Here is a 25,571-nt window from a genome sequence, read left to right as displayed (position 1 = left end):
CCCTAAATCCCCGGCAGCCTTGGAAAGGTGGCATCAGACCCTGAAGAATGAAAGAGCATACTGTCAGGATTACATGATTGTTTGGGATAAAGGTATCCCATTTGTATTGTTTGCCATTAGAGATGCCCCAAATGAATCTACTCAGTTTACTTCCTTTGAGTTAATATTCAGACATGAAGTGAGAAGGTCTTTGAAATTAATTTAAGAAAAATTGAAGGATGAAAGTCAGAGATCTCACAATTGGAATATGTATGGGAGGTGAGGGAGGGATTAAATCGGTTAGGTGAGTTAACTAAACAGCACCTGAAAAGGGCATAGCATAGAATGAAGATGGTGGCAGATAAAAAAAAACTCTAAAATCCGGCTGTTTTCCTGTGAGAGTGACATATTAGCATTGTTGCCAGTGGTAGGAGATCCCTTCAAAGCCAGGTCTAGTGGTTCCTATCAAACTGAGAAAAATTTAAGCCAGTTAAACTATCTGGTAAAGATGCTGGATAGAAATAAAACTGTATCGGGTATGTCATGTGAATATGTTGAAAACTTACTGTAATAGAGATAGGGAACTAGAGAAACAGTGTTAGTTACTGCCGTGCAGAGTGAGGAATGTTGTGGCGTTTGATGTGCCTCAAAGTACGTAAATAATGAGTTAAGTCCTTGAGGAATGGGATAGCTTAGTGAACTATCTGTCTCAGGAGTAAAGAGTTTGTGAGAAGATTTGTAGCTCGGGTGCTCGTTGCTGTGGTTCTGTTCGCTGAGCTGGAAGATTTTGTTGCAAACGTTTCGTCCCCTGTCTAGGTGACATCCTCAGTGCTTGGGAGCCTCTTGTGAAGCGCTTCTGTGGTGTTTCCTCCGGCATTTATAGTGGCCTATCCTTGCCGCTTCCGGTTGTCAGTTTCAGCTGTCCGCTGTTGTGGCCGGTATATTGGGTCCAGGTCTATGTGTTTGTTGATGGAGTTTGTGGATGAGTGCCAAGCTTCTAGGAATTCCCTGGCTGTTCTTTGTTTCGCTTGCCCTATAATGGTAGTGTTGTCCCAGTCAAATTCATTTTGCTTGTCGTCTGCGTGTGTGCTACTAGGGATAGCTGGTCGTGTCGTTTCGTGGCTAGTTGATGTTCGTGGATGCGGATCGTTAGCTGCCTTCCTGTTGTCCTATATAGTGTTTTGTGCAGTCCTTTCATGGGTTTTGTACACTACTTGCAGATACCAACACCTACCAAAAGAGGGAGTTTGACCCCACCCCACAGCTCACCAATAGGATAAACAACACACTGAGGAACCTACAAAAAAACGGACAGATAACCAGGTCGGACCTACAAAGAATGAAACCTGAAAGCAACAACACCCCCAGATTCTATGGACTACCTAAAGTGCACAAACCAGACATCCCACTCAGACCCATAGTATCACTACCAGGGACACCATCACACAAACTGGCGAAAGAACTACAGCAGAAACTGAAACACTTGATCAGCGGATCCAGACACTCTATACAATCAACACAGGAATTCTTGGACATCATCAGAAATATACACATAGACACGGAAGAAACCATGGTCTCATTCGACGTAACGGCACTGTTCACGTCTTTGACAAAGCCCTAGCCAGAGAAACAATAGCCAACCTGCTAAACAGACATAACAGACAACAAGACGTTGAACCCATCAACAAAGACGGCATACTTAAACTACTGGACTTGTGCCTCACAACACACTTCACATTCAACAACCAGATATACGAACAAATCAACGGAACACCCATGGGCTTACCGATCTCTGGACTCATAGCAGAAGCAGTAATGCAAAGGTTAGAACAAACAGTTTTACCACAAATTCAACCCAAACTCTGGGTCAGATACGTTGATGACACCTTTGTAATCATTAAAAATACGGAAATAGAGAATACACACTGGATCATCAAAGCCACACTCACAGGAATCCGATTCACGAGAGAGGAAGAAAAGGACAACCAACTCCCATTCCTAGACGTGAGGGTACAGAGAACACCAAATGGAGAATTCACCACTAAGGTACATAGGAAAGCCACACTCACAGACCAAGTCCTGAACTATGAAAGCAACCACCCCAATACACACAAATGAAGTTGCATCAAGATACTGTTCAAAAGGGCCACAACACACTGCAGCACACCAGAACTGCAAAAAAAGAGGAAGAGGAACACCTATACAAGGTATTCACAAAAAATGGATATCCTCGCAATTTCATCAACAGATGCCTAAGGGAGAGACAACAGAACGAGGACATGCCGCAACCCAAAGGACTAGCCACACTACCATACGTCAAGAACATCTTTGAAATGACAGCCAGACTACTGCGACCACTAGGACTTATAACAGCACACAAACCAACAGCCACTCTCAGGCAACAACTCACCAAAACTAAGGATCCGATACCCAGCATGAGCAAAACTAACGTAGTGTACAAAATCCCATGCAAGGACTGCACAAAACACTATATAGGACAAACAGGAAGACAGCTAACGATCCGCATCCACGAACATCAACTAGCCACGAAACGACACGACCAGCTATCCCTAGTAGCCACACACGCAGACGACAAGCAACATGAATTTGACTGGGACAACACTACCATTATAGGGCAAGCGAAACAAAGAACAGCCAGGGAATTCCTAGAAGCTTGGCACTCATCCACAAACTCCATCAACAAACACATAGACCTGGACCCAATATACCGGCCACTACAGCGGACAGCTGAAACTGACAACCGGAAGCGGCAAGGACAGGCCACTATAAATGCCGGAGGAAACACCACAGAAGCACTTCACAGGAGGCTCCCAAGCACTGAGGATGTCACCTAGACAGGGGATGAAACATTTGCAACAAAAACTTCCAGCTCAGCGAACAGAACCACATCAGGAGTAAAGAGCCCAGCTGAAAGGTTTGTTGCAGCAGTATGAGGACGTATACAGGAATAAGATGGGGAGACGAGTACTATTGTGCATGAGGTCAAAATAGGGAATGCTGTTCCGATAAAACAACACCCTTACAGACTTAATTCTTTCAAATCTACACAAGTCCAGAAGGACGTGGATGTGATGCTCAACGAAGACATCATTAAACTAAATCAGAGTAAGTGGAGTTTGCCAATCATGTTAGTTCCCAAACCTGATGGGACACAACAATTTTGTGTGAAGTATTGGAAGGACAATGCCACAACAAAATTAGACTCCTATCCAATACCAAGATTGGATGGCTGCATAGAGGAAGTAGCCAATTAGCTACTTTTCAAAGAATCTCAACACCCATCAAAGAAAATACTGTACCAACGATAAAGGATTATTGAGTTTGGTACTGGCCTTACAATATTTTAATGTTTATGTGACGGAGAATGTGTCAGAGATGGTTGTGTATATGGACCACAATCCTCTTACATCCTTAGAAAGATTTAAAGACAAAAATATGAGACTATTTCATTGAAGTCTTATGTTATAGACTTTTAATTTACAAATTTTACATGTTCAGGGTAGTAAAAGTGTGGTAGCAAATGTGTTATCGTGGATTTAAAGGAACAAGTGTAGATATGCCCCGAGCTCTAGAATGCTCAACCTGTAGAAATAGTTTATCTTTCTATCTGGTCCTTTCCTCTTAATATCTTGAAGACTTTGATCAAATCACCTCGTAACCTTCTGAACTCGAGAGAACAGGCCAAATTTGTACAATCTCTCCTCATAACGTAACCCTTGAAGTCCAGGTATCATTCTTGTAAACTTGTATTGTACTCCTTCCATGTCCAATATAAATTTCCTAAGGTGTGGTGCCCAGATCTGCCCACTGTAATCTTTAGATTAGATTCCCTACAATGTGGAAACAGGCTCTTCGGCCCAACAAGTCCAAACTGACCCTCTGAAGAGTAACCCACAAAGATTCATTTCCCTACATTTACCCCGACTAATGCACCTAACACTATGGGCAATTTAGCACTGCCAATTCATCTGACCTGCATATCTTTTTTTTGGAAACATGGGAGGAAATGTGAACACCTGGAGGAAACTCCACAGACACGGGGAAAGTGCATGGGATTGAGGGTGATTTTAGTGGTTTAGATCAGAAACTGGCAAGCTGAAAGACGACAGAGGGTGGTGATTAATAGGATCCTGGAGTTCAGTTACTAGTGGTGTACCACAAGGATCTGTTTTGGGGCCACTGCGGTTTGTAATTTTTATAAATGACGTGGATGAGGGCATACATGGATGGGTGAGTAAATTTGCAGATGGTAGTGCTGAAAGATGTTGCAGGTTACAGAGGGACATAGATAAGCTGCAGAGCTGGGCTGAGAGGTGGCAAATGGAGATTAATGCGGAAAAGTGTGAGGTTATTCACTTTTGAAGGAGCAACAAGAATAGAGAGTACTGGGCTAATAGTGAGATTCTTGGTAGTGTAGATGAGCAGAGATATCTTGGTGTCCATGTGCATAGATGCCTGAAAGTTGCCACCCAGGTCGATAGGGTTGTTAAGAAGGCATATGATCTATTGGCTTTTATTGGTAGAGGGACTGAGTTTCACAGCCATGAGGTCATGTTGCAGCTACACAAAACTCTGGTGCGGTTGCATTTGGAGTATTGCGTACAGTTCTAGTCACCACATTATAGAAAGGGTGTGGAAGCTTTGGAAAGGGTTCAAAGGAGATTTCCTAGGATGTTGCATGGTATGGAGTGAAGGTCTTATGAGGAAAGGCTGAGGGAATTGTTTTCATTAGAGAGAAGGAGGTTGAAAGGTGACTTAAGTGAGACATATAAGATAATCAGAGGGTTAGATAGGTTGGACAGTGAGAGCCTTTTTCCTCAAACAGTGATAGCTAGCCGGGGGGGGGGGGAGCATAGCTTTAAATTGAGGGGTGATAGATATAGGGCAGATGTCAGAAATAGTTTCTTTACTCACAAAGTAGTGGGACGTGATGCAACAATGGTAGACTGTGCAACTTTAAGGGCATTTAAATGGTCTTTGGATAAACATGGAATAGTTTAAGTTGGGTGGGCTTCAGATGGTTTCACAGGTCGACGCAACAGCAAGGGCTGAAGGGCCTGCAATAAGCTGTAATGTTCTATGTTCTATGTTCTACTGGAATGCTACATTTACATTTTGGCACTAGTATTGGTCGCTCATGTGACTTTTAACATATTCCTGTAACCATGCAGATATGGGCTGTAGTTTCTCCTTGAATTTCAGGTGCACATCACTGTCAGCAGTAACTATAAACAATGTTGTCGTCAATATTGAATATTAATGAGCAGAGAATAAAACACTATTGGTCCTTTGTTGGTCCTATTGCTTGCAGCCTGCTCTACAGTGGAAAAGCACAAGATCACTGGTAACTAAGACGAATGGCACCTATGATTTAGTTGATTAGTACATGATCTAAATTAGCTGAGGCACCGCCTCCTCAAGGTGTGTCAGATGCCCTGTGAAAATGTTACACAATGCAATATTAAGTACTGTTATGATCCCAGGTGGCATTATTACTTGGCAAATTAGATTCCAGACTGAAATTTATCTTCACAGATCACAATGTGTTTTGATGGTTTCTCACTGAAACACAAGCATGCATTGTTGTAGATTTGGTTTTAACAAGAAAATGGAAGTTTATTACACAAAATAAGTGAAGTTAAATATAAAAAATAAATGGCTTACATGCTACAGAATTTGAAAGGATTTTGCAATGCATGGTACAATACAGTCTCATCAGTCCCAATTCTCATAATAGTATTCAAACACCAGACAGAATTCCCTTCTCTATCACAGCTATTGGATTGCCTTAACTTTTTCTTCCCCCAATTACTAGTCTTACAAGTTTAACTTAGATTATTCTTTATCTTAGATTATTCACACAACTAAACTTTGAGATGCTCAACTTACACCTGTGCAAATCATTGGTCAGACCAGATTTGGAATCGGGTATTCTGATCTGGACACCTTGTTTAAGGAAGGATGTTAAGGCCCTGAGAGAGTGCAAAGAAGATTTATTAGAATAATACCAGGAGTGAAGGATTTTAGATACATGGAAAGATTAGAGAAATTGCGCTTGTTCTCCTTGGAGCTGAGAAGATTAAGAGGTGACTTTATTGAGGCGCTCAAAATTATGAATTATTTTGACAGGATAACAAAGAATATCTGTTTCCATTAGTTGGTGTGTTAGTAACTAGGGGTCACAATTTCAAGATTGTCAGCAAGGAGCTGGGAGTGAGGTGAGGAAAAACTTCTTTACTGAGCATTGTCAAGATTTGGAATGTGCTGCTTGGGAGAATGGTGGAGGCTGATTCCAAAGTAGGGTTCAAAAGAGAGTTGGATATATAGTTGGAAATGATGAATTTAGAGGGTACAGAGACAGGGATGGAGAATGTGACTAAGCTGGGTAGCTCTTTCAGGCGCTGGTACAAATACATTAGACCAAAGGCCTCCTTCTGCACTGTAAAATTCTATGATTCTATGAGTTTGTAACTTCAAACAACCCCTTGCAGGCTTCTAGCTAAACACTTCGAGTGGAGCTTTCATCTAAAACCTTTACACTGGAGGAACCCATTTCTTAACTTTTCAGAACTCCTTTCTCTAAGAGAAACAATTTCATATATCTAACTTTAAACAAGACTTCTGTGAACTAAAACAAAAAGTTTTAGGAGCACAGAACAGTAGGAGGTCATTCAGCCCCATGAGCTTGTTCCATCATTCAATTAGATCATTGCTGGCTAATTCAATATATCGGTCTTTCACCCATGTTCCTTAAATTGTTGGTTGACAAAACTTTATCTATTGCAGATTTAACTACAGGTTTCCAAGCTAACAAAAATCCTGATTCTAACTGAAAATAAGCTACTGTTCCTCAATGACTACAATATTTGTCTTTAAATAAGCCCAACACAAACATTAAATAAGCCCAACATGAAACATAACTCTCTCATAAAAGTAAGAGAGAGGCAAGAGTGGATATTGAACTGCCAGAAAATGAAGCTGAAGTGGTAGTAATCAGGAACAAAGAAATGGCGGAGGAACTGGGTAGGTATTTTGAATCATACATAGAACTTCGAGATAGTCAGGGGACAGAGGTGAGTGTAGTGACCATCATTAAGGAGATGATGCTGGAGAAGCTGAAAGGCAGATAAATCACCCAGACTGAAGAGACTGCTGAGGAAATTGTGGAGGCATTGGTTGTGATTTTTTTCAGGAATTACTAGAGCCAGGGAGAGTCCAAGAGGACTGGAAAATGGCTAATGGAACAGCTCTGTTAAGAAGGGAGGGAAGCAGAGGCTGGAAATTAAAGGCTAGTTTGCCTGACCTCAGTCATTGGTAAGATTTTAAAGTCCAATTTTAAGAATGAGATTGCAGAGTATTTGGAAGTGCATGGTAAAATACATCTAAATCAGCTCAGCTTCATCAAGGGAGGTCATGCCTGACAAATCTGTTAGAACTTTTTCAGAAGGTAAATAGAAAAGTTAGACAAAGTAGAGCAGAGCCCATGCTGCTAGAATAAAGATACTGTATTGGATAGAGGATTGACTGACTGGCAGGAGGCAAAGAGTGGGGATAAAGGGGTCTTTTTCAGGATTTCAGCTGGTGAATAGTGGAATTATACAAGGGTCTGTGATGCGACGACAACTATTCATGTTAGACGTTAACAATTTGGATAAGGAACTGAGGGCATTGTTGCAAAGTTTGCAGTTGACCCAGATTTTGGTGGAGGGACAGGTAGTATTGAGGGGATACAGAGGCTGCAGAAGGAATTGGACATGCGAGGAGATTGGGAAAATAGTGGTAGATGGAATACAATGAGAAAGTGTGAGGTTATGTAATTTCTTAAGAAGAATCGAGGCATACACTATTTTCTGAACAGGGAAAGGTTTCAGAAATCTGAAGCTCAAAGGGATTTGGGAGTCCTAGTTCAGGATTATCTGAAGGTTAATGTGCAGAGTCAGTTTGGAAGGCAAATGCAGTGTTACCATTCATTTCGAGAGGGCTAGAATGTAACAACAGGATGTTCTGCTGAGGCTGTACAAGGTTCTGATCAATCCACATTTAGAATATTTAGCGGTTTTGTGCCTGCATCTAATGAAGAATGTGCTGGCTTGGAAAGAGTCAGGAGGAGACTTACAAAAATGATCTTGAGATGAAGGATTGTTCAATGAAGAGTGGTTGAAGCCTCTGGGTCTGTACTTGGAGTTTATGAGGAGGGGGGAGAATCTGATTGAAACTTACAAAATACTGAGATGCTTGGATAGAATGGATGTGGAGGTGATGTTTCCAGTAGCAGGAGAGATTAAGACCCAAAGGCACAGCCTTAGAGTGGACGGAATGTTGGATACGGCTGAAAATACGGGAATTTATTTGAGATTTTGAATCATAGAATCCCTACAGTATGGAAGCAAGCCATTTGACCAATCGAGTAAACACCGAGCCTCTGAAGAGCATCCCACCCAAAGACCCACCCACCCATGTAACCCTGCATTCCCCATGGCTAATCCACTTAGCCTGCCCACCATAGGCAATTTAGCATGGCCAATCCACCCAATCGGTACATCTTTGGAATTTGGGAGGAAACCGGAGTTTCCAGAGGAAGCCAACACAGACACGGAGAGAACATGCAAACTCCAAACAGTCACCTGAGGCTAGGTCCCTGGTGTTGTGAGGCAGAAGTGCTAATCTCTGAGTCACCGTACAATGTACTGGAACAAGTTAACTGTCAGCCAGACAGAAGAAAAATGTAGAAGGCAGTTCTCGATAAAGGTAAATAGGTTAGCACGCCCAAGTTCCAGTTGCAGTTAAAAAGAATGAACAGAACAACAGTGTAATTTGTAGTGATTTGGCGCACTGACATCGACACCGTTGAAGCCAGGTGCAAACTCGAAGACACCTCCTCCTACCGCCCCCTCGAGCATGACCTCACACCCCCATCACCAAACCGTCATCTCCCAGACCAAACACAAACTCATCACCTCAGGGGATCTCCCACCCACAGTTTCCAGCGTCATAGTTTGGGAATCTCGCACTGCCCGATTCTACCTCCTCACAAGATCTACTAGCCTGACTATCCCGGCGGACTTATCATCTCAGCCTGCTCCTGCCCCACCGAACTCATCTCCACCTAGCTTGATACGGTCCTTTCCCACATATATTCAGGACCCACGCCCTCCACCTCCTCCAAGACTTCCGTTTCCCTGGCCCCCAACGCCTCATCTTCACCATGGATATCCCGTCCCTCTACAACTTCATCCCCATGACGAGGGCTTCCGGCCCTTCGTTTGTTCCTCTCCCGACATCCCCACTAGTACCTTTCCACTGACGCTCTTATTCGTTTGGCTGATCTGGTCCTCAACCTCAACAACTTCTCCTTCCAATCCTCCCACTTCCTCTAGATGAAAGGGGTAGCCAAGGGCTCCCGCATGGGCCCCAGCTATGCCTGTCTCTTTGTTGGCTACGTAAAACAGTCCATCTTCCATAGTTACGCCGGCACCACTCCCCACCTCTTCCTCTGCTACATTGATGACAGCGTCGGTGCCACCTCGTGCTCCCACGAGGAGGTCGAACAGTTCATCAACTTCAGCAACACATTCCACCCCGACCTTAAATTCCCCTGGACCATCTTTGACACCTCCCTCCCCTTCCGAGACCTCTATATCTCCATCCACGAGGACGGACTCAATACTGACATTTTTTACAAACCCACCGATTCCCACAGCTACCTGGAATACACCTCTTCTCACCCTCCCGCCTGCAAAAAATGCTATCCCGTTTTCCCAATTCCTCCGCCTCCGCCGTATCTGCTCCCAGGAGGACCAGTTCCACCACAGAACACACCAGATGGCCTCCTTCTTTAAAGACCGTAATTTCCCTTCCCTCGTGGTTGAAGATGCCCACCAGCGCATCTCATCCACATCCCGCACCTCCACTCTCAAACCCCACCCCTCCAACCGCAACAAGGACAGAACCCCCCTGGGGTTCCCAGGAGGACCAGTTCCACCCCACCTTCCACCCCACCAACTTCCACATAAATTACATCATCCGCTGACATTTCCACCACCTACAAATGGACCCCACCACCAGGGATATATTTCCCTCCTCACCCCTATCTGCTTTCCGCAAAGACTGTTCCCTCCATGACTACCTTGGGACCACGCCCCCAACAAACCTCCTGGCACCTTCCCCTGCCACCGCAGGAATTGCAAAACCTGCGTCCACATCTCCCCCCTCACCTCCATCCAAGGCCCCAAAGGAGCTTTCCACATCCATCAAAGTTTCACCTGCACTTCCACCAATGTCATTTACTGTATCCGTTGTTCCCGATGCAGTCTCCTCTACATTGGGGGAACTGGATGCCTTCTCGCAGAGTGCTTTAGAGAACATCTCCGGGACACCCACATCAATCAACCCCACCATCCGGTGGCTGAACATTTCAATTCCCCCTCCCACTCTGCTGAGGACATGCAGGTCCTGGAGCATCCTCCATTGCCACTCCTTTACCACCCGACGCCTGGAGGAAGAACGCCTCATCTTCCACCTTGGGACCCTTCAGTCCATGGCATCAATGTGGACTTCACCAGTTTCCTCATTTCTCCTCCCCCCACTTTACCCCAATTCCAACCTTCAGCTCAGCACCACCCTCATGACCTGTCCCACCTGTCAATCTTCCTTCCCACCTGTCTGCTTCACCCTCCTCTCTGACCTATCACCTTTACCCCACCTTCATCCACCTATTGCACGCTCAGCTACCTTCTCCCCAGTCCCACCCCCTCCCATTTATCTCTCCACCCCCGATGCTCTCAACCTCATTCCTGATGAAGGGCTCCAGCCCAAAACGTTAATTTTCCTGCTCCTCGGATGCTGCCTGACCTGCTGCGCTTTTCCAGCAACACACTCGAAACAGAATAACATTCCAGCTACAGTGAAGATCAACCAAGAGGCTAAGTTATAGTTGAGACCATGAAAGATTTGCACAAACCAAAGGATTTTGACAGTTTAGATTAGATCTCCTACAGTGTGGAAACAGGCCCTTTGGCCAACGAGTCCACACCGACCCTCTGAAGAGTAACCCACCCAGACCCATTCCCCATATTTACCTCTGGCTAATGCACCTAACTCCATGGGCAATTTAGAACAGTCAATTCACTTAACTTGAACATCTTTGGACTGTGGGAGGAAACCGGAGCACCTGGAGGAAACCCACACAGACACGGGGCGAATGTGCAAACTCCACACAGACAGTCGCTCGAGACTGCAATCGAACCCAGGTCCCTGGTGCTGTGAGACACCAGTGCTAGCCACTGAGCCACCATGCCACCCTAGTTACTTGCTCTGTATGGTAAAATCATTTGGAATTGGACAAGCTTTATAAAGTATTCCAAATAAGGAAATTGGCAATTCTGATTCATAGAAAAAGCAGCCCAAGAATGCCTGATTTTAACAGTCACTCTGAAACTAACCGGTGAAGAAGAGGTACCCCACACCAGAAGTCTTGGTGAAGAAGCTGAGAAGAGTTCCAGCCTGACCAGCTGCCAACTCTTGGGTAATAATGTTTGGGGCTTGTTGCAAAACCCAAGGTAGAAAAAACAGTGGCTGGGATAGCTCTAGTTGTTAAAGATATATCTTTTTACTATTTACTTGATAAATTAACTTGTTTTACAGATCTTGTGTGCCTCCACTGTATCATAGAAATGGGTAACAGGACAATCCTTAGAACTGAGAAGAGGAGGTTTTTTTTCAGCCAGAGGTTGGTGAATTGGTGGAACTCATTGCCAATAGAAGGCTTGGAAGGCCAAGTAATTGAGTGTATTTAAGACAGAGATAGGTAGGTTCTTCCTTGGCAAGGAGATCAAAGGTTACAGTGAGATGAAAAGAGAATGGGGTTGAGAAACATATCAGCCATGGTCAGATTTGATGGGCCAACTAGCATAATTCTGCTCCTTTACCTTATGGTTTTATGATCATGTTTGTTTAAAAAACAATAATGCCTCCAGCAATTCTGACAAGTTAATCCCTCACGTCCCTTCATACACACAGACCGAAATCCAAGTGCCACCATTCAAAATCTAAACTCTGAAACAACTGATATTAAAATAATTATAAATCACATATCTTGCATCACAATATTTAGAATAAATCTTTGAATTCAACATGAGAAATGCTATATGACTAGGAAGCCTGCTAGATCTCATAAGTCCTTATGTCTTATAGATGACAGGTGAAGGATACAAAGCAAAATTAAGTACATTTTACCCAACATTGATCTCCCCTGGAATTGCAGTTAGGACCTGTCATAAAGTGTCAATATTAATTACACTAGCAGAATTTCACAGTGACTGTTTCCTGACAAAAAGAACCTTGAGAACTGTGCTTAAGATTTTGATTGCAAAAGATGGATTATTATGCATAATTAGCTGATGATAAATTTGAAATGCAAATAGCATCACTAGTGCGGCAATAATTTCTAAGGTTTCGCTGTGTTTATAGTGGTGTTAAAAGACATCCATCATATTTGAATAATAACAGAATGCAGATTTGGGTTTTTCTTATTATCTTATTGATTTTTTCTATTATCTTAAAACTTTACTAGGATAGTGACAACTTAACAATAAATTGGATTTATGTGGCTTTCTTTTAAACATAATTAAACATCCTGGGGTGCTGTTCAGAGACATTATAAGTAAATAAATAAAGGCAGATGATTTAAAGCTCCTGAAAATAAGGCAAGAAAGCAGATATGTAGAGATGTTCAGAAAAGGGATTTCAGAACTTGGGACTCAGGCAGCTGAATGGTGATCAGTATAACAATTAATTTTGCTACCTTTCCTTGACTAATGGTGGAGTGTTTAACAGAAAGTGAGTAGTGCAGTACATACAAGCAGAACAGATGAACAGATGATTGAGGACAAGGGCAGTAGAATTTTGGATGATCTTAGACGTATGGAGGGTACAATGAGAAAGCCTGGAAATATGTGCTTTAGAACAGCCTATATAGTAAGAAATATATATGTCTGGTTTCAGTGTAATGTTACAAAAGTAATCACCAACAAATTAGATTAGATTACTTACAGTGTGGAAACAGGCCCTTCAGCCCAACAAGTCCACACCGACCCGCCAAAGCGCAACCCACCCATACCCCTACATTTACCCCTTACCTAACACTACGGGCAATTTAGCATGGCCAATTCACCTGACCTGCACATCTTTGGACTGTGGGAGGAAACCGGAGCACCCGGGGGAAACCCACGCAGACACGGGGAGAACGTGCAAACTCCACACAGTCAGTCGCCTGAGGCGGGAATTGAACCCGGGTCTCTGGCGCTGTGAGGCAGCAGTGCTAACCACTGTGCCACCGTGCCGCCCACAATCTTTGATTTCCTTTACCAATTAACTTCATAAACATTCATATCAAATAAGTAACAGTTGTTAGATGAGCAATGTAAAAATCACATTGATGTAAATGTGTTAACTTGAAGTATTGAAATTGCTATTCTCTGCATTCTGCCTATATAATTTATCCCGTTCTTGCATTTAATTTCTAAATGTAATCTATAGCTTTGAGGACACAATGAGGAGAAAGTCATCAACACAAAATGGGCAAACTCCTGAGCTTGCAAAGAGAGACAGAAACCATATGGGAATTCATGCCACATGAGTAAAAACAATAGGCTCCCAGCACATCCACTATTTAATGGCCGGATGGGAGGAGATCAAGGATCCTTAAATCCAGATATTACCCTTTCCTTCTTGGTCATAAGTCTTAGAATTTCCTTAAGTTGAGTTGCACAACTGCTACCTTGTGAGGAGAGGTAGTTTTCTGGAATATGTTTGCATTCCCATCGACAGGCAAGAGGATTGTACTCGGCCCTTTCATTTTTCGCTAATTGCTGCATATTTTCATTGTATACATGCTGAATTGGATTATGCTGACACCATCTGGACTTTGAAGGCATCAGAACATGGAACTAAGCCAGAGATGAACACAAAACATTGTTGATTCAAATTCTTGAGCCCTTGGAAAGGAAATCAGAGACCAGGATGATTTTCCCTAGTCATCCAAAATACTGGCACTCACTGCCAAGTCCATCACCCTCAGACAGGCAGAGGAGGACTTCAAAACTTGAACAACCTCACCTGAGCTGCCAGGTTAACACACTAGACATTCCCACCTATTCTTTCTTGAACATTCTGGGTGCACACAATCTTCACCCTTTTACTTCCACAGTAACTCTTCATAATATATTCTGGTTAAACACAGTTTAACTTAGAACCTTTCACTTTTCTATCAAACTCACCTCATAGCAATTGCAGCCAACTCTTTTAATCTCCCTTCCTCCAGTTAACAGCCTCCTTCCCCATGTCATGTGGCATTCATCCTGATCTAGTAGAACTGTAAGCTCATTTACTCAACTTCCTTCAGGAAAAACTGAATGCTTGCCAAAGGAACACCCCAGCTATAAAACCATTCATCCATTCAAAGGAAGGTCACTCAGTTTACAAGAACCCATCCATCTCTCAGTATAGGAGATAATGTAGAGTTATATACAGTTGCATTGAAGAGTGACGTAGTAATTGGAGAATTTGCAGTTAGAGTATTGCATTAAATCCGTGCAAAAGGAAAAGGTAATGATTTCATGAGAATGGTCTGGCTAGTTCAAAAATATTAGAATCACGAAGGGTAATAGAACAACCAGTGGAATTCTAAAAATGTTTCAGACAGAACATTCTAGTTATTTTCTAACTGTAATATGACTAGGTCTTGGGCTAATAACACTAGACAGGAAGAGCAAGATTCTCCACAAAAGGGAGAGAATATCCCACTTAAATTTTCAAATATAGTGTCATATAATTGAAGTTGAAGGAGAAAGTTGAAAACTTAGGCTTTAAAGTCTTTAGCCTACTGTCTTTAATGGAAATGCAACAAATGGATTCTGAGTTCAGAAAGCTGTATTAAATAGCCCAAATCAAAAACTGAGTGAGAACCAATACTTCAGTGTTACTATTTAAAAGACATGTTGCTATTGAGGAAATAGGGATTACCTCAAATACTAGCTGATGGAAAATGGGCAGTTGTCCAAGAGTGGAATTACAATTGGAATTTGTAACAAAATACTATGAATGGCTAACAAAATTATAATAGTGGATCACTTATGTATGAAAAACTGTAGGCCAACATACTGTAAGTCCTTCTGCAGCCTCTCCACTTCCTCAATACTACTGATCCCTCCACTTATTGCTGTGTCTTCTACAAACTTTGCAACAATGCCCTCTGATCCTTCGTCCAGATCGTTCATGTATGATGTTGAATAGTTGTGGGACCAACACTGAATACCACAGAACTCTACTAGTCATCGGCTGCAATTTTAAAAAGGACCCATTTATCCCTACTCTCTGCCAGTCAGCTAATCCTGTATCTATGCCAGTACCTTTCTCCTAATGCCATGATCTCTTATCTTATTTTATAGCCTCCTATGTGCAACCTTGTCAAAGGCTTTCTGGAAATCCAAATAGATCACAACCACTGGCTATCCCTTGTCTAACTTGCTTGTTACATCTTCAAATAATTCTAATAGATTTGTCAGGTATGATCTCATGTTGACGAAGCTGCGGTGATTTTGCCCTAGTTTACTATGCATTTCCAAATACTCTCCAATCACATCTTTAATAATGGACCCTGAATTTTTTACCAATGACCAGAGATCAGGCTAACCAGTCTATAGTCCTTTGTCTTCTGCCTCCTTTTCTTCTTAAACAGGGGTGTTACATTAGCCGTTTCCTGGGATTCTCAGTGACTCCAGTCATTCCTAAAAGATCACCACCAATGCATCTGCAATCTCCTCAACTATCTTCTTCAGAAGTATGGGGTGTAGTCTATCCAGTCTGAGTGATTTATCTGCCTTCAGACTTCTCACCTTACCCAGCATCTTCTCCTTAGTGATGGTCAATATACTCATCTCTGCCCTGACTCTCTTGAAGTTCTGGTATGTTACTGGTATCTTCCACTGTGAAAATTGATGCAAAGTACCTATTCAGTTCCTCTGCCATTTCGTTATTCCTATTACTACTTCTCCAGTCTCATTTTGCAGCAAATGTCCACGCTTGCTTTTCCCTTACCTTTCCGATATCTAAAAAATACTCTTGCAGTCTTCTTTTATATTCCGAGCTAGCTTGCTCTCATATTTGATCTTCTCTCCCTAAGGCTTTTTTAGTCATCTTCTAATGGTTTTTAAATTTCCAATTCTGAGCCTTCCCATTAATGTTCACCACATTGTATGCTTCCTTTTTTGTTTCATGCCATCCTTCAATTCCCTTGTCAGCCACAGTTGCCTCATCCACCCCTTAATATGTTTGTTTCTTTCCTGGGATGGATTTCTGCTGTGCCTCCTGAATTATCCTAGAAATTCCTGCCCTTGCTGCTCTAATCCGCTAGACTTCACTTTCCAATCAACACTGACCAGCAACTCTATGTCTTTGTAGTTATCTTTACTCAATTGTAATACTGTAACATCTGATTCGATCTTCTCCCTCTCAAACTGCAGGGTGAGTTCTATCATATTATGGTCACTGTCCCCCAGAGGTTCCTTCACTTTCAGCTCCCTAATCACATTCCTGTTCCATAGTGGGCTATATCACAAGCTGCTCCAAATAAAATCTCAGATTTTCATGAATTATGTTTCTTGCGATCTGCTGCCAACTTGATATTCCCAGTCCACCTGCATATTGAAGTTCCTCATGCTTATTGTAATAGTGCCTTTCTTACGTGCCTTTTCTACCTCCTGATTCATTTTCTAAAACATTTCAATAACATTTTTATTGGCAGGATAAAGATGTTGTTAAGTTAATTGTGCAGGACACCCACCTAAAATCAACATCTTTTAATAAGTATGATGTTCCAGCAAGATGTCCTGAGGCAGTGTCTTTGGGGAGATTGCATTAAAAGCCGTAGCTGAGAAATGAGTTCAAATTTTTTTTTTGACAAGATATAGTTACACAAGGAAATAAAATTTAAATCTTGATCTGATTGTATATCACAAATATTAAAAAAAAAGAATAATTTGGAATAAAACATGACTTGGACATGCCAGTGTTGGACTGGGGTGTACAAAGTTAAAAATCACACAACACCAGGTTATAGTCCAACAGGTTTAATTGGAAGCACACTAGCTTTCGGAGCATCGCTCCTTCTTCAGGTGGTTGTGGAGGACACAATTGTAAGGCACAGAATTTATAGCAAAAATTTACAGTGTGATATAACTGAAATTATACATTGAAAAATACCTTGATTGTTTGTTGCGTCTTTCATCTGTTAGAATATCATGATAGTTTCACTTCTTTCACTTCTTTTTTTAAAAAGGTTACATTCTCAGGTTAACTGTAACAATATGTGTCAGCCAGGTAATATGTTGAAGGTGTTAGCCCCGAGTTCCCTGTCTGTGCCATAATATTTAGACTGATTCTAATCTAAAAAATGAGTTAACAGAGTCTTACATGGATTCATGCAGTTTTTGAGCAAAGTACAATGTAACTCTGCAAATACAAATTCACCCCACAAACGTATATGTATATGTGTTCATGTGGGTATGTGTGTTTGTGTGTAGATAAATATAATACCTACTTTGATACCCAAACTTACTGTATACCAAATCCCATTCACTCATCATCCCTGTGTGTTCAACTCAAACAACAGATTTACCTCTATCTTTATCAGAAACATCCTTCCGGTCTTCAGTTCGCTGTGCTTTGCATTCTTCCAGTTCTAGCCTCTTTCTATCCCTGTTTCATGGTTGGTATCTTGCATGTGGCTCTCCAAGTCTGAAGCTTTGGAATTACTCCATAAATGTATCCACTTCTTTACTCCTTTTTAAGACCTGCCTTCTCCAACAACCCTCTTAATATCAGCTTTGGATCAGTGCCACTTTCTGCCTTACTGCATCCTGTGCACCTTGAGATATTTTCCGACAGTAAAAGCTCTATGTTGTTGCCATTGTTATTTCTGAATTATTAAAATAGTGCAGTTTTGTTTTTGCTTGCATTCCCAACTTTTGCTGTTTTTCCTCTTTGCTTTGTTCATCAACCAACTTTGCAATAAGCAACAAATTCTAAATCTACATTACATACACATAAATATACCAGAGAAATACAACTCTCTAACTTTGGGTTAAACAGGCACTTACATGTAAATCAATTGTACATATTGAAAGACTGCAGGAATGCAACAAATTCCACCTGTGATGGGACTGAACTTTACACAAGTCTGTTTGCAAATATCTGCAAATGTGACCTACAGTCTGATGCATCTGCTTCTATCCACTGTTGTTTGGTTTTGACCCTCTTTGCTATTATTACTTTAACAAGCACTGTAGTGGTATCAATGCTGTGGAATCTCACATAATGGTTACAACCAGAAGGCAGATCTATTATTCAAAGCAGTTCTATTTACAAATTTTCAAATTAATAATTTGCAATTCTGCCTTGTTTTTGTGCTTTTATTTACCAACCAATTCTATCAAGCTGAATGAGCTGCCAAATGTAAAATGTACTGAAACTCTATTGTGGTGTGATATAATATTGTGGCATGAGTTGAAATGTTCTGCTCATTTCTCAGTGAATCCTGGCCATTTATTGTCAGTGTTTCATGCTTCTACAATGGCTGTGAAAAGACCCTGAGTTAGCACCTTGTATCAAATTTCCCTGTGCTTTGACATGATGAAATGCTGCTCCAGTGAAACCATAAATGGAGTGTATTTGTCAGTGCCCACCAGTCCCATTGCTTTTAACAAATAAACCATGGCCTGTCATCCAAGTCAAATTGGATCTGGATCTACCCTAATATTGTATCCTCTTCTCCAGTATAGTCCCATAAGTCACTACTTCATTCTAATCTTCCACTATTGAGGCCCACCATTCACCTGAATCTTCTATGCAGTCTCTTCTCCACTTTGACCTACAAAATTATCCTAAAGATTGCTGTTCTGCTTTTCTATGTACTTTGCTAGTATTTTAATTTTATAGGTTTGTTGCAACTGCAGGTTGAGAATTAATTTTACCTTTGCTGAAGTTTCAAAGCAGCTGACAAATCCATGATCCTTGCAGAACTGTTCCATCTTTCCAGGATTGGCAGCTAAGAACTCACTCCCTTGATCACATTTGTTTGCCAATAGGACAACTGAGACAGGTTTGCCATTAGGTAGAGTTAATTTTGAGTCTAAGTCATCCTTCCATTTGGACACTGCTTCGAATGTTGTGGCTCGCGTAACATCAAAGACAATAAATGCTCCAAAGGCCTCTCTGTAGTATACTCTTGTCATGTTCCCAAATCGTTCTTGACCTAGGGAAATAAGAGACACCAAGATTTATATGAAAAGAAAAGAAACCTGTGACACATCTATAGATCTGCCCTCTTGTTAAAATCAGAACACGTGTAAAAATATCCCTAATTTGCATTAATAACATAGTTCCCATTCTTTTTTTGCATATTCTGAGCATTGCAATATGGATGACAGATATCACTTTATATAATATCATTGAGAAAATGTTTACAATCCATATAAAGCAAAACACACATTTGACAGAGTGTCAGATTAAAATAAATTGACCAAGTGTAAAGATATTTTAAATATAGGCAAAACACGGTGGATGCTGGAAATCTGAAATCAACATAGAGAATATGGAGAAACTCAGCAGATCTAGCAGCATCTGTTCTGAAGAAGTCATACACCTCTGCTGTGTCTAACCAATTACCCCCAACCACCCTACTCTTGCCGTTTCAATACACCATCTTGCTCTCAGGCTAATGTGGCAGGGGGATGGGAACCAAATGAGGAGGTTAGTGGACAGTAGTAACTAAAGCCTGTAAGGAACTAGATAATGCAGTCAGCATGACTAAAGGGAATAGTAGGCAGGGAACAGATGATGAACACAAAGGAATAGGTGGTCTGAGGTGCATTTGTTTTAATGCAATAAGTATAGTAGGTAAGGCAGATGAACTTAGAGCTTGGATTACTTGCTGGGGGTATGATGTTATTGCTGGTATTGAGACTTGGTTGAGGGAAGGGCAAGAGTGGCTACAAAATATCCAGGTTGTAGATCCTTCAGGTGGAATAGAGAGGGAGGTAAAAGGGATGGAGTTGCATTACTGCTCAGAGAGGATATCACAGCTATGGCACTATGGAGGACTCGAACAGTGAGGCAATATGGGCAGAGCTCAGAAATAGGAAGGGTGTGGTAACAATGTTGGCGCTGTATCACAGGCCTTTCAGCAGTGAGCATGAGATCAAAGTACAAATATGTAAACAGATTGTGGAAAGATGTTGGAGCAGCCAAGGTAGTGGCGATAGGAGATTTTAATTTCCCAACATTGACTGGGATTAGAATCAGAAATGTACAGCATGGAAACAGACCCTTCGATCACCCGTCCATGCTGACCAGATATCCCAACCCAATCTAGCCCCACCTGCCAGCACCCGGCCCATAAGCCTCCAAACCGTTCCTATTCATATACCCATCCAAATGCCTTCTAAATGTTGCAATTGTACCAGCCTCTACCACCTCCTCTGGCAGCTCATTCCATACACGAACTACCCCTTGTGTGAAAAAGTTGGCCCTTTAGGTCTCTTTTAAAATCTTTCCCCTCTCACCCTAAACCTATGCCCTCTAGTTCTGGACTCCCCCGCTCCAGGGAAAAGATTTTGTCTATTTATCCTATCCCTGCCCCTCATAATTTTATAAATCTAGAGGTTTAGGTGGAGGAGAATTTGAAAGGACCATCCAGGAGGGCTTTCTAGAGCAGTATGTAAATAATCCAAATTGGGAAGGGGCCATATTGGACCTGGTGTTGGGAATGAGCCTGGAAAGGTAGTTGAAGTTTCAGTAGGGGATTACTTTGGGAATAGTGGTCACAATTCTGTAAGTTTTAGAATACTCATGGACAAACATGAGAGTAGTCCTAAAGGAAGAGTGCTAAATTGGGGAAGGCCAACTATACCAAAATTGTCAGGAGCTGGGGAAAGTAGATTGGGAGCAGCTGTTTGAGGGTAAATCCACATTTGATATGTGGGAGGCTTAAAGGGAGGCTAATTAGAATACAGGACAGACATGCCCCTGTGAAAATGAGGGGTAGAAATGGCAAGCTTAGGGAACCATGGATGGCAGGTGAAATTGTGAGACTAGCTAAGAGCGATAGGAAGCATACATAAGGTCTAGGTGATTGAAAACAGACAAAGCTTTGGAAGAAAATCGGGAAAGTAGAACCAATCTGAAAAGGGGAATTAAGAGGGCTAAAAGGGATCATGAAATATCTTTAGCAAACAGGATTAAGGAAAACCCCAAAGCCTTTTATTTGTATATAAGGAGCAAGAGGGTAACTAGAGAAAGGATAAAGGAGGGAAGTTATGCATGGAGTCAGAGAAAATGGATGATATTCTTAATGAGTACTTTGCATCAGTATTCACCGAGGAGAGGCACATGAAGGATATTGAGGTTAGGGCTAGAAGTTTGATTACTCTAGGTCAAGTCAGCATTAAAGGAAGAAATGTTGGGCATTCTAAAAGGCATTAAAGTGGACAAGTCCCCCGGTCCGGATGGGATCTATTCCAGGTTACTGAGGGAAGCAACAGAGGAAATAACGGGAGCCTTAACAGATATCTTTGCAATGTCTTTGAACATGGGTGAGATCTTGGAGGACTGGAGAATTGCTAATGTCGTCCCTTTGTTTAAGGATAGCAAGGATAATCCAGGTAATTATAAACTGGTGAGCCTAATGTCGGTGCTGCTGGAGAAGATACTAAGGGATAGAATCTATTTACATTTGGAAGAAAATGGGTTTATCAGTGATAGGCAGCATGGTTTTGCCAGGGAAGGTAATTTCTTACCAACTTAATAGAATTTTTTGGGGAAATGACAAGTTGATTGATGAGGGAAGGGCTGTTTATGTTATATACATGAACTTCAGAAAGGCATTTGATCAGGTTCCCCATTGTAAGTTGATGGAGAAAATGAAGTTGCATGGGGTCCAGGCGGTACTAGCTAGATAAATAGAGAGCTGGCTGGGCAACAGGAGACAAGGAGTAGTAGTGGAAGGGAGTTTCTCAAAATGGAGAACTGTGACCAGTGGTGTTCCACAGTGATCTGTGCTGGGACCACTGTTGTTTGTGATGTACATAAATAATCTGGAGGAAGGTATATGTGGTCTGATTAGCAAATTTGCCGATTACACTAAGATTGATGGAGTAGCACACAGTGAAGGGGACTGTCAGATAATGCAACAGAATATAGATAGATTGGAGAGCTTGGCGGAGAAAAGGCAGGTGGAGTTCAATCTGGGCAAATGCGAGGGGATGCGTTTTGGAAGATGGAATTCAAGAGCGAAGTATGCAGTAAATGGAAAATCCCTGGGGAAAATTGATGTGCAGAGAGATCTGGGTGTTCAATTCCATTGTACCCTGAAGGTTGATAGAGTGATCAAGAAGGCATACTGCATACTTTCCTTCATCGGACGGGATATTGAGTACAAGAGTCGGCAGGTCATGTAACAGTTATATTGGGTGTTGGTTCAGCCATATTTGGAATACTGCATACAGTTCTGGTCACCATATCGCCAAAAGAATGTGAATGCTTTGGAGAGAGTAGATTCATCAGGATGTTGCCTGGTATGGAGGGTGCTAGTTATGAAGAAAGGTTGAGTAGATTAGGAGGTTGAGAGGGACCTGATTGAGGTCTACAAAATCATGAGAGGTATGGACAGGGTGTATAGCAAGATGCTTATCCCCCCCAAGAGTAGGGGACTCAATTACTAGGGGTCACACATTCAAGGTGAGAGGGGAAAAATTTCAGGGAGATATGCATGGAAAGTTCTTTACGCAGAGGATGGTGGGTGCCTAGGATGTGTGGCCGGCGGAGGTGGTAACGATAACATCATTTAGGATGCATCTAGAGACAGATCCATGAATGGGCAGGGAGCAGAGGGATACAGATCCTTAGAAAATAGGCAACAGGTTTCAATAGAGGATCTATATGGGTGCAGGCAAGGAGGGGTGAAGGGCCTGTTCCTGTGCTGTAATTTTCTTTGTACTTTGTTCTTGTTCTAACATTTCTGTTCCAGGTGTACTGCAGTGTTCCAATGAAGCTCAATGCAAGCTGGAGGAACAGCACCTTAGGAGAGCTGACATGTGTTCTGGCATTAACACTTATCATTAACAGCTTCTTTTCACATATATTTTCCTTTTAGTGTCATTAGCACTTCTTCTGCTTTGGAGCATTTTGCCAGTTTTCCCACTTATTTCTCTTCCCCCTTTTTCCCAAAAAACAGCGTAAAAGGTATCACTTTTTCCAACCCCGTTCAGTTCCAAAGAAAAGTCATATTAGACTCAAATCATAAACTTTTCTTTTCGCCACAGATGCTATCAGACCTGCTAAGTTTCTCCACTACTCTCTGTTTGGTTTCATAGGAATTAATGTTAAAACAGGAGTTAGGTTCTGTAGGACTTCCCTGAGAAAAACAAAAATCAAAATATTATTCCTTTGCTTGCTAAGTTGAAATATAGTCCTTTAAATGACTAAGCTCTTACTATTGGTTAATAGAATAGTTTACAAATATCTGCATATAGGAAAATTGCAACTTTTACTTTCAGCACTTCATAGAACACTACAGGCCCTTCGGCTCTCGATGTTGCACCAACCTGTGGAACCAATCGGAAGCTTATCTAACTTACTCTATTCCATTTTCATCCCTATGTATATCCAATGACCATTTAAATGCCTGTAAAGTTGGCGAGTCTCCTACTGTTGCAGGCAGTGCGTTCCACACCCCTACTACTCTGAGTAAAGAAACTACCTCTGACATCTGTCCTATATCGATCACCCAATTTAAAGCTATGTCCCCTCGTGCTTGCCATCACCATCCGAGGAAAAAGGCTCTCACTATCCACCCTATCTAACCCTCTGATTATTTTATATGTCTCAATTAAGTCACCTCTCAACCTTCTTCTCTCTAAACGAAAACAGTCTCAAGTTCCTCAGCCTTTCCTCATAAGACCTTCCCTTCATACAAGGCAACATCCTAGCAAATCTCCTCTGAACCTTTCCAAAGCTTTCAAATCCTTCCTATAATAGTGACCAGAACTATACACAGTACTCCAACTGCGACAGCTCCAGTGTTTGGTATAGTTGCAGCATGACCTCGTGGCTCTGAAACTCAATCCCTCTGCCAATTAGAGCTAACACACCGTATGCCTTCTTAACAACCCCATCAACTTGGATAGCAACTTTCAGGGATCGATGTACATAGACACTGAGATCTCCCTCCTCATCTACACTATCAAGAATCTTACCATTAGCCCAGTACTCTGCATTCCTGTTGCTTCTTCCAAAGTGAATTGCCTCACACTTTTCAGCATTAAATTCCATTTGGCACCTCTCAGCCCAGTTCTGCAGCTTATCCATGTACCTCTGTAACCTGCAACCTCCTGTTGTCATCTTCCAAGAATGGTGCTGGGAGCAGGGTCTAGGGTGGGGGGGCTACTGCCTGGATGGCCTTTGCTCATGAGCCTACAGGCTGCTCGCTGGAACTGTCAGCAGTTTCTGGATGCATTGTGGCAATGCAAGGTGCTGCCTTTTGAGGGGGAGGGGGGTTGGCTCTCGGTGGTGGCTGCGGCAGCCTCCGGAGTCTGCACGGTCCTTTGTCTTCTCCAGCTGCCTGGACATGGCTAGGTACAGTGTCTTTTCATTGTCTCTGTGGGGGTGTGGACCATGCTGCAGCAGGTGGAGCAACACAAGCAAGCTGCAGGATTCTGTCCTTGCTGGGAGATGGAGGCAGTAAAGGCCACTCTGGCCCAGAAGGACTTTGACAGCTCTCCCATGCTGTTCTGCCCCATGTGAGCCACGGTCTGGCAGTTTCCTCAATGGTTGAGATGGGGCTAGGGTTTTCAAGTCTGCTTATAGCTGGTTCTTAAGGGCAAGGATGCTGTCAGAAAGCGCCTGAGGTGTAATCAGTGTTGGCTGGCAGCTCCTGCAGCTGGTCTAGGGCCAAGTGGGTGAGGGCTGTGTGCTGCAGGCCTCAAGCAGCACTGCAGCACTGGGGGGAGTCCACAAGTCTGAGAGAAAGAGAAGTCACACTAAAATGACATCAATCAGCTCAGGTAATGTATTACCCTAAGCAAAGTTGTAACAAGTCTTGCAATAGTCGACAAGCTTTTCAGTCCGAGCAACTCACTAATATCAAGATGAAACAATGCTAAATGGGGCCATTTTAAACATAGAATATGCAAACATTCATTGACATTCTCCTGGTCATTTCTTAGTTATTTCTTGGAAAATTAGACACGATCTACACTTTACAAATCCATGCTGATCCTCTTTATGTAATTCAGAATTCTTACATGCTGAGTTAGAACATAGAGCATTGAACATAGAACTGTTCGGCCCTTGATATTGTGCCAACCTGTTATCCTACTCTAAGATCAAACTAACCTACATACCCGACATTTTTCTATCATCCGTGTGCCTATCCAAGAGTAGCTTAAATGTTCCTACTGTATCTGACTCTACTACCAATGCTGGCAGAGTATTCCCCGGACACATCACTCCTTGTGTAA

The 25,571-nt window shown here is 42.3% G+C and overlaps 1 protein-coding gene across 1 annotated transcript in view; it reads right to left on the bottom strand.

The window, feature by feature from the left end:
• rab38a (RAB38a, member RAS oncogene family) overlaps positions 1-25,571 on the bottom strand; it is a 73,602-nt gene that overhangs the window by 8,111 nt on the left and 39,920 nt on the right. Inside the window, exon 2 of the mRNA XM_043692762.2 lies at positions 19,029-19,309. Coding sequence (XP_043548697.1) covers positions 19,029-19,309 — 281 coding nt within the window. The remainder of the gene's footprint in view (positions 1-19,028; positions 19,310-25,571) is intronic.

This window comes from Chiloscyllium plagiosum, unplaced genomic scaffold, assembly GCF_037043375.1.
Source record: "Chiloscyllium plagiosum isolate Xiang-an unplaced genomic scaffold, Cpla_swu_hap1 HiC_scaffold_6, whole genome shotgun sequence".
Taxonomy (NCBI): domain Eukaryota; kingdom Metazoa; phylum Chordata; class Chondrichthyes; order Orectolobiformes; family Hemiscylliidae; genus Chiloscyllium; species Chiloscyllium plagiosum.
Note: the sequence above shows the minus strand (reverse complement) of the source record. Positions and strands in the feature narration are given on the sequence as shown.